We start from the raw sequence: 10,593 nt of genomic DNA on the forward strand, positions 1-10,593 counted from the left end.
TCATCAAATCAATCATTTTTTGTGAGCATAGTGGCCTAACAAACAACGTGGTGAAGGCCAAGGTCATGAGGTTGTCAACATTTGGTCTTTTGGCAATACACATATTACTAATGGGAAACCTAAACGTGAGATTAAAAAACTCATGAAAAATGTACAAACTTTCAATGATTAAAAATAATCAGAGTAAAGGTGGAATGTTCGTAGAAAGATGTCAACAAATTGGAGATAATCATAAAGAGATTGTTTCAAAAAGGACTTGAAGAATCAAAAGTAAACAAAGAGCAATTGACTAATGATAACACAATTTCCACCTACCCAAAATCAGACCCAATGGAAAAAAAGATCTCTTCCACATCACTAGGAAACATGCCAAGCAACCAAATGGATTTCCCAAATAGTGAATTTGGAAACATGAATCAAAGATTGCCCTTGAATTGAAGAACAATTCTGTAACAAATGGATCATTGGTTTGAATCCTAAAAGACTAATTCTCCTTTTCTTCATGGTGTTTTTTAAGACATCCTACATGGCTAAACTAGCTCTTTAGATTTCCTAACAACATTATAACCACTATAGGAATGTCTTTGCTCATGTATTCCACTATAGGACCGAATTCATGGGGAATAGCCAAATTGAGAAATTTGGAGGATAAATTTAGTTTTTATTTTCAACTGTTATTTACTTTTGTTTTTGTTCTAATATTTGAAGAGTGCATGGACAGTAATATATCAACAACATCATGTACAAAGCACATTGAAGTTGGGTTACCTTAAAAAAGGCCACTCCTACATGTATTTTTCTCAATTTTATACTAAATTTGACATGAATGCCATGCGTCTGTTATATTGCCTTGTCACGACACTCCAGGTACTTTGAGGAATAATAAAAATCGTCAAAAATTAAAGAGTAAGATAATGATAGATATCATAAAGCAAACAAAATATAACATAGACATATGGCAATCTCTCTTTCTAAAATTTGTTGGGTTTGTCAAGGACGTAAAGGCCAATCTTGGTCTAAACTTATATTTTAATTACTTATTAAATGTGAATCTCTAGCCACGTACTTTGACGTCAAAATTGACAAAACACAACTTATAATTATTTGCTTGCTTACCACACACACACACACACACACACACACACATTCTCTCTCTCTCTCTCTCTCTCTCTCTCTCTCTCATTCTTTGACAGGTGTACAGACGTAAACTAGAGGACATCAAATTGAAATGAATCATGAATATGCGGAGATTGAAATTAATGGACCAATAGGTGTTGAGTAAATAAAAGAAACAATATGATCTCAAATTTGGTTTTTTTTGTCATGGTCCATTGTGCTCGAAATTTTGATTATATTTGTGTTAACAACAAGTATGTTGTAGGTTGTAGCCAATGTAATTCTTAGGCACCAACTACCCTTTTGACCAAGGATATGCCTTAAAATTGGGCACAATTAGCATCAATCAAATATTATCCAATTGGTACACATCAATGAATTCACTTGATGAGTTTCTTGCTATATGTATGTTGATTATGATGTGATATTTCTAGTTGCAATATTGGGTCATAGCTCTAGCCAAAGTTGTTGTGCATGTACCTCTTAATATGTGACAAGTACATTATAGTGTTGAAGAGCAAAAAAAATAAAGAAAAAAAGGAGACAAAAGAATTAATGTCAAGGCAAGAATTGAGAGGTTCAACTGAACATTAGGAAGTTCATATTGGATTTTGGTTTGCAAACTTGCTAAAGAGGTTTAGCGTATTATTCTTGAATGTTAATAAACTTCGGTAGTACTTAATGTGGGGTTTCTAATGTTATGTTTTAGACCCCTTTGGTGAGCTTCTAGTGCTTAAAGTGAAGTAGGTTTCTAGTAATCATTGGCGACTTTATAATGTTGCAAACTCTCAAGTTTGAAGCTTCCAATTTTCATGGGATCATCTTTGAATGTTAATAAACTTTGGTAGTACTTAATGTGGAGTTCGTAGTTGTTACCTTTTAGACCCCTTTTGGTGAGCTTCTAATGCTTAAAGTGAAGTAGGTTTCTATTGGTGACTTTATAATATTCCAAACTCTCAAGTTTGAAGCTCCAATTTTCATGGGATCATCTTTCTATTAACTTGCTTTGTACTTAATCTGAACTTTCTAGTTATTACACTATGTTGCGACCTTTTCTCTTGTTCCCTCCCACTTCCATTTTTGCAAACTTTGGGTTGCGAAGTTCCAAGGTTGAATCACAAATAACGAACACTGGAACGAAAAAGATGGGGATGGTTGAATGTCCAAAAAAGAAGACAAAGAGGTAGAGGGAGAAACACACCCACAAAATCTATAAAAAAGTGAGGAAGGCAAAATATTGGAGAGGAGTGTGCAAAAAGATGGTGATGGCTTCTCCAAAAGAAGATGAACCAAAAAGAAGCTATAACTTTCCTTCTTCTTCTTCTTCTTTTTGCTACTCCTTGTTGGTGTTGGTGTTGGTGTTGTGTTCTCATGTGGACGCCATAAATGCACTCCGATCGCCATTGCGAAACCACCCCTCAACATTGGATCGGCATCGTTTGTCATGGACACACCATCACTCATCATTGTTGGGATATCATGGGCCGACACCACGCCAACTCTCGCTAATGCCGACCCCCGTTCCATCCCAACCATCACCTCCACAACCTCAACCACCATTGTCGGCACCCCCTACACCAACACCGGCACCATCGTGGGCACCTCCTAGAACAGCACCGACACCGACACCGCCATCGTCCAACACATCATCTTCTTCTTCCAATTGCTCCAAGATAGACGAATTGACGGAGGGCCCATATTGGGTGGAGGAGGACATCCAAGCTTCGGATATCCGGCAAGACCTCCCGTTCGGCCTCCGACTTGACCTCATCTTCAAAGTGGACAACATCTCGACATCATCATCATCATCGGGGCCAACAAATAATAACAATGGGTCATGCAAGGCCGTCGAGAATGCAAGGATCGATGTATGGCAAGCTCGCTACGATGGGATGTATAGTGATGTGGAAGAGGATAATACCCAAGGGGAGACTTGGCTTCGTGGCTACCAATTCACAAACTCCTCCGGATATGCTTGTTTCACCACCATTTATCCAGGTAAAACAACTTATTTTTATTATTTCATTCAGGAAAATGGTGGTAAAAGCTAATAATGGGCTATGAATCCAAGGGTCTTGGGTTCAAATCCAATCTCATGCTTCCACACATCATTGTTGTATCTTACATCACTTCACTTCTCCAAAACTACATGCACATTGGTGTGAACTGTCTCGAAATAGTTGGCTGATTCAACCAATAGTTTTGTTTCCCAAATGATTGAGATTGAAGATCTCATCACGGAGATAGGTTTAGAGGCATTTGGACATAGAGTTATGTCTCTCTCTCTCTCTCTCTCTATTTGGTGAAAACGCACAATTATATTAATAAATGTGTGTGAAAAACATTACTTACAATGGGTATCACAATGGTCTCTCTTAAACAATCCCAATTACATGTACCCATTAAACAATCCTCCTCCTCTCTCTCTCTCTCCAAACACACAATTTTATGTGCATTAATCAATAATGATGAAGCTCAAGTTAAAAGCCTAGTGGATTGTGTGGAAGTTTTCTTGGGGTTAGCTAATACTCAAGTAGAAGTTTCTTTTCTTTCTAGAAACACACACCCCACGATAAACCTTCATAGTAAGCAATTGCTCTCTCTCTATCTCTCTCTCTCTATCTCTATGGATGCCAAAAATATCTATCTTATCTTACATCGGATTTCTCATTGGGTTCTTTTTGAGTTAAATTGGAGTCCACTCAAGCTTATCAATGCATTACCATATGTTATCCCATAGTTGACGCTCAATTTGTAGTAAAATTTGTTGTCAATGGGTAAAAAGTCATTCTTTTCAGTCCATCCCGTAGACCATAGAAGGCTTTTGGCAACAATATGTTTGATGAATCACATAAATATCTAATGATTATGACAATAAAAGAAACAATCATATACAGGGATCAAACCCTCAGATCATTGCATGAGTTCGTTGACAAGTCATGTTGTACATTTTAGTAAGGCTGAACTTTAGAAAACAAAAGTTACTATCATAGGTGAGGACTCATGGTCAAAGCTTTCAAAAGATGAGACTGCTCATTTTTACCTAGATTGTATTCTTTGGACATTCTGTGGCCTTACTTTCCAAACTCTTTTTAAAAAAAGAGGAAAACCCATAAATATATCTAGCAATTATACCTAATACAAAAAAGTTGGAATAGGACATGCACTATTTATAATTATTTGAGCATGTGTACTAATAAAGATAAAGAGGTGATTTATTAGTTCTTTATCTTTATTAGTTGTTTGCAATGTTGGTAAAATGTCTAAAACTTGAGACATGTAGGTTAAGGTTTACAAATCACGATGCACAACCAATAATATCATGCATTTGTAAAAACAAGTTGTGTCTATGATAAATTATTGAGTTAGTGGACTGAAACCCTTGAACCTTAATTGGTTGTTTCCAATTGAATGATGTATGCATAGTTATATAGGTTCTTGCTTGTTAAGCAATTTCTATCTTATTGATTTAATGCCAACAAAAAGCGAACTAGTAATTGACAAATTGCATGCTCAAGGCCTTAAAAGGTATCAAATGTCCTAACTGGTAAATTTGAGTGCAATTCATTCATATGATTATGGGGTATTATTCTCTAGAATACGATGAGCACTATACTAAGATAGATTCTCCCTTTTCATATTCATTTTCTTATTACTTTGATATACATTTGTAGTTTCAAGTTTTCTTGTTCATTGTGACTCATGGAGTAGATTGTTGATTGGGTACTCATCATGGCCAACTTGAGAGAAGATGGGCATATCCTCTGAATAAGTGATAACTGATTATTTTTTTGTATTGTGTGACAAAGGATGGTACTCAGGTCGAACTGCACACATACATGTGAGAGTGAGAACCTATGACTCAGATGGTAATACCACATTGTATGAGGACACATCACAATTATTCTTCAATGACACCATCAATGAAGAGGTATTCAATAATGTGTATCCTTACAACAATCGGAGTAGTAAAAGAGATACCTACAACAACGAGGACTCGTTATTTACAACAAGTAATGTTATCTCTCTTATTGGCAACTACACGGATGGTTATACAAGTTCAACAATTGAGATTAATATACCCTTCTCCACGTCACCTTCATATTCTAATGCCTTCATTCGTCATATTTCTGACGATGATGATTTTGATCAACATCACGCCTCCTAAATTATACAATGATTGTAGGCCAATTCTTTGCAAGGATTGACACTATAGACATACAACATAGGGATACATCTATTTGTGCAACTTTTACGCATAAATTTGCTAAAACAAATTTCCCTCTTGATTTATGGTAAATGGAATCTTGTTGAACATGCACAAAGTAAATAAAGTGCGTTTTATAGAGAAATCTAGAGATATTTAAGTATGTTTGATATTGAGCCTCCTTTAGAAATTATGATAAGAACTTATAACATTTATTTGTCATTCAATAATGATATGAACTTCTTCTATAAATGTGTTAAATTCTAAACCAATGTTAAATGTGTTTAATTCTACATCAAGTAAAAGGCTAGGCCTATAAGAGCAATTGTTTGTGTGGTAAGTATGAAATTAGCTATGTGCTGTAAAATTAATGCACTATTTCTCAAAATTACACTACATTACAACCTTGTCATGATTGGAGTGTTTCTAGAGTTCTTGCACTATCTTCAATCCACTTTAATCTAGCTTTTCACGTTCTAATAATTCAACTGCTTCACATACAATTGAGGACCATTTCACGATTGGAGTGTTGTTAGTGTTCCTTGTTGGATAATTTATCTTCTTCTTGTACTCTCTTTTGAATCCTATGCTTGATAATTGACTTGTCTACTTCATTCTTGATAATGGCAAGTGTGCTCCTCCATGTTTTGAGAGAAAATGAGAATATCATCAAGTTAAATGATGACAAAATGATCGAGATATTCTCGGAATATATCGTTCATCATATGTTGAAAAACTGTTGGGGCGTTAGTAAGACCAAAAGGCATTACCTTGCATTTGAAATGCCCATACCGTGTTCGGAATGTAGTTTTCCATTCATCCCCCGGCTTGATGCGTACTAATGCTCCACGCAGATCAACTTTGGAGAAGACATGCGCAATGCGGAGCCGATCAAGGAGTTCGGGGTTCAGAGGTAGCGGATAGCGGTTATGCTCAGTGAGTTTGTTGAGACCTCGGTAGTCGACGCATAAGTGGAGAGAACTGTCCTTCTTCTTCACGAATAATATGGGGGTCCCGACCGACAACTTAGAAGGTTGAATAAATCATTTCTCGAGGTTCTCATCGAGATACACGCGAAGGGCCTTCAGTTCTGGTGCAGACAACGCATATAGAGGACCAAAGGGTGGACACACACCTTCTTGAAGATCAATCAGATAGTTGTAGAGCCGATGTTCGGGCAAATGATTGACATTACATTTTTCAAATACGTCAGAGAAGTGTTGGTATTTGTCGGGAATAACGTGGAGTGTGTTAGAAATGGCGCCACAAACAACCCCATCTTGGATCAATGGTGGGGTGGCCGAGTCGGAATCGACATTCTTCGAAGGATGGGAAACTGAATTGACCTTCATAGTTTTGTGTGAGCATCCTGTCTCGCTAAATGTGATCGAGCGGTTGCACCAATCCACTATTGGATTGTGTGCCTGCAACCACATTAGTCCTAAGAAGATCAGATGTCGAGGAGATGCGAAGAGGTAAAAGGTGAGCTCCTCTTGGTGTGAGCCCACACAAAGCCGTAATGGCATTGTAGTTTGAGTAATTGCTCCTGACGAGAGGATGCACCCGACGAATGGGTTTTGAGAGTCAAACGACAGGTATGCCATGTGCTTGGGTGAACGTGACCTCGATGAAGCAAGAAGACGCCCTGAAATCAAGTAAAGCAATAGATTGAATGAAACTAGAATTAAATGAAAGCCATACCTCCAATGTGAAATTGCTAGATGGTCCGGCAATGGAACCAAGAGAACGTGGGTGACGGGAGACGTCCACTTGCATGGCTCCTACTACAACTGAATGATGTCGTTTTCTGGATGTTGGGGTCCGTTAGCTCAATGGAATTGTGGGCAATTACTCCTAGGACAATGGCGAACGAGATGACCAGAAGCACCACAATACATGCACAAGCCATTAACTTGCCGAAATTGTCGTTCGGCATCGGTCAATGGCTGAAATCGGGCTTGATTAATTTCCATGGGGACTGGAGCATCTGCCAAAGTAGGGGAGCGTGACGTAGTCTATGGGAGGGATACCTGGGGTTGTACGACCGGGGCGTGTCGTGGAAGTGAATGAGGTGGACCCCAAGTCCAATGCTCTTCTTGGAGAAATTCGAAAAAACGATTGTCACAATGAACTGCTTGTGAAATTGCTTGGGATATAGAGGTGGGCTCGGGAAAGTTCAAGAGAAGATTCTTGACATTGCATTGAAGGCCCCGTGAAAGTGATAAGCTAAAGCTTGATCATCCCAATGTGGAAGGGTTGGTAGGTGTGTGCATTTGCGAAAGCATATGAGAACCTATTTGTGTACTCGGAAAACAACACAGGAAGGAAGGAAGGCGGAGACTTACACATAAACTAGCTTTAATGGAAAGCTTTATTACGCTCTCTCACTCTCTCTCTCAGAGACTTGATACAATGTGCATCTCTCATCTTTACAACGGTAGGTTATTGCTTCCATACTAAGCCCTACCTATGTGGACGAGTTCACACTAGGATGGATACAAATCGCAAGGAGTCGGCCTATTATGCCAACAAACTCCCCCGTAAAAGGACTACTCTTTCTTGCGTATACAAGTGTTTGGGGTTATCTCCCCGTGAATCTAGATTACAGGATTATCCTAAATTTACATTACAAGTCAGTTGGCATGCGACCAAGTCGGCAGAGGTATAGTAAGTGTAGATATAGTTGTTCCAATTAGGTCTTACCTACTGTCCCTCGTTCGGCTTTCTTCTGCTCAATCTCTTGTTGTAGTCCCATCGTCATCCTTAGTGCTCCGAAACGTAGATGTGGGAGTGTCATGATATGGCAAGACTCGAACCCATGACCTTAGGTTATATGTGTCGAGCTCTTGACCATTAGACCATCTATTGTAATACGTAAGATATTATTTTCATTTACATTTTATTATAGGAAATTAGTGTATATTCCAGATTTCTCTGGAACATTCTAGAAGCTTCAGGATTACTCCTGAAAACACTATAAAAGAGGGCACTAGGCATTATGTTGAACCAAATTGGTTCAACGCCAGTCTTAAGCCTTTTAGCCACCATTGTATATTCTCTTCATATAATACATATCTTTCTTATCATCACACACACACACACACACTCTCTCTCTCTTTCTCTCTGTCTCGCTCACTTCTTCCTTCTCTCGAAGAAGTTCCACACCTCTCATAGTACTAATCCTTCGTTTAGTACTAATTCCTTCTCTGTCTCAGTACTGTTCATGACAGTTTGAACCAATTTTCCTACCTTCTGTCTCTCTCATTTCCTACTAATATTTTATTCCTCTTTTCTTTCATCCCATGGCCACTGTTAGCGCTGAAGAATATCAATATGTTTTCTCGGAATTCCAATGCTTGAAGGAGAAGTTCCATGCTTTGGAACAAGAAAACCAACGGTTGCTGGGGGATCTTCAGCAAATCTCCTTAGAAAAGCAGCAAATGCAACAACAGCATGGGGAACTTGTGTTACGCGTGCAACAACTCGAAGCCACCATCGTAGCGATGCAACAACAAGGGCCCGGAACACAAGGGATTCATAAAGAACCTAAGATTGGCCTTCCCACGAAGTTCGATGGAACGCGATCGCAGTTTAGAGGGTTCCTTAACCAGGTACGATTAGTTATTCAAATGCATCCTTCCCGATATCCCACCGATGCATCTCGAGTGGGTTTAGTAGGCACTTTGTTAAGTGGCTCAGCGTTGTCATGGTTCGCTCCACTATTAGAAAAGGAATCTCCGTTACTCAACAATTTTGAAGAGTTTCTAGGTGAGTTTAAAGCATGTTTCGGAGATACTGACAGCATCAGGACCGCAATCAACAAAATCCGGCGATTACGCCAAGGTGACCGTCCAGCCTCCGCATACGCTGCAGATTTTCGCCTACTCGCCGCCGATATCCCTTGGGATGATCAAGCGTTGATGGAGCAATTCCGTTATGGTTTAAGCAACGACGTCAAGGATTTACTCTTGACCTTCCCCGAAGAGCCAAAGTCCTTAACAGAAGCAATCAGTCGCGCGGTGAGATGTGACAACCGCCTCTTTGAGCGACGTTCGGAACGACAACTACAGATGCCGAGGGCAAGATCAGAGCCCACCTACGCCTCAGTGGTAGCAAGACCTTTTCCGAGGGAGTCATATAATGCGCCTCCAGCGAATACTCCGACTCCGATGGAGATTGACACTACACGTCGTCGAGGGCCATTATCCGAAGAAGAAAAGCAGCGACGCCGTACAAATCGACTATGTCTTTACTGCGCTGGACCAGGACATATCGCAATAAATTGCCCCCATAGGCCAAGAAGACAGGTAAACCAAATAGTCGCTAGTTCTAATTGTACTAAATCCGAGCCTATTTCAGTAGGGATATCTGATAGTCCTAATAGTACTAATATCCCAGATCTAGCAAACAAATTTGATGTCCTTAGTCAGTTAGAAGAAGAGTTAAACGACTAAGTCCAGCCAAAATAGGAGTCGTTTGGTTGGACAACCCTAGATCTGTGCAGCCCATTAGTGGTTCCATTCCCACTAAGCAAGTTAGTGATGTGTTCGTAGCCCAAGTAATAGTTAGTACTAAAAGTACCCCTCCAGTACATGTCCTAGCACTCCTAGATTCCGGAGCTAACTCTTGCTTTATGGATAAGAAATTTGCTCAAGCTCATAAGATATCCCTAAGAAAACTCCAGTGTCCAGCCTCTGTAGTAGTCATTGATGGACGTCCCATTGCTTCTGGAAATATCATAGAAGAGTCAGAGCCCATTAATATTGCCCTAGATAACTTAACATGTGTAGTATCATTTAATATTATTAGTATCCCAGAACATCCTATAGTTTTAGGACTACCGTGGTTCGAGTTACATAACCCAGAAATAGATTGGAGAACAAGAGAAATCCGGTGTCGACAAACCCAAGGGTCAACTCAGAAGATGGCAACCATTTCGCTACGTCAGTTGCGTAAAGAAGGGCACAAGGAGGAAATGTTCCTCTTTGCAATATCAGTAAACCCCTCCAGCACCACTAAAGAAGAATCCACCGTTCAACTTCCCGAGAAGTATCGTCATTACGCCGATGTGTTCGATAAAGTACAAGCCAACACACTTCCTCATCATCGACCGTATGATTGCCCCATCGATTTACAACCGGGAAAAGAGCCGCCATGGGGACCGATCTACAATTTGTCACCAACCGAGCTGGAAGTCCTTCGGGCCTATATAGAGGAGAATTTGGAAAATGGTTTCATTCGGCATTCGAAATCTCCAGCCGGCGCGCCCA

At 39.7% G+C, this 10,593-nt stretch overlaps 1 protein-coding gene across 1 annotated transcript; it reads left to right on the plus strand.

The window, feature by feature from the left end:
- The first annotated feature begins 2,448 nt into the window (after positions 1 to 2,448).
- Positions 2,449 to 5,553, plus strand: LOC147852967 (uncharacterized). The gene is made up of 2 exons (XM_087332730.1): positions 2,449 to 3,114; positions 4,926 to 5,553. The coding sequence occupies exons 1-2, from the start codon at positions 2,625 to 2,627 to the stop codon at positions 5,282 to 5,284; spliced, it is 849 nt and encodes a 282-aa protein (XP_087188856.1). The 5' UTR covers positions 2,449 to 2,624; the 3' UTR covers positions 5,285 to 5,553.
- The last annotated feature ends 5,040 nt before the right edge of the window (positions 5,554 to 10,593 follow it).

The sequence above is a fragment of the Azolla caroliniana genome, unplaced genomic scaffold (genome assembly GCF_043228905.1).
Source record: "Azolla caroliniana isolate FFs.n. ecotype wild unplaced genomic scaffold, voAzoCaro1.0.p SCAF_17, whole genome shotgun sequence".
NCBI classification, from domain to species: Eukaryota; Viridiplantae; Streptophyta; class Polypodiopsida; order Salviniales; family Salviniaceae; genus Azolla; species Azolla caroliniana.

What these genes read in the sequence shown, in the direction of transcription:
- LOC147852967 (XM_087332730.1), top strand. Translation starts at nt 2,625, where the DNA reads ATGCCGACCCCCGTTCCATCCCAACCATCACCTCCACAACCTCAACCA. An exon ending in TTTCACCACCATTTATCCAG is followed by an intron (nt 3,115 to 4,925) that starts GTAAAACAACTT and finishes TGTGTGACAAAG; the next exon opens with GATGGTACTCAGGTCGAACT.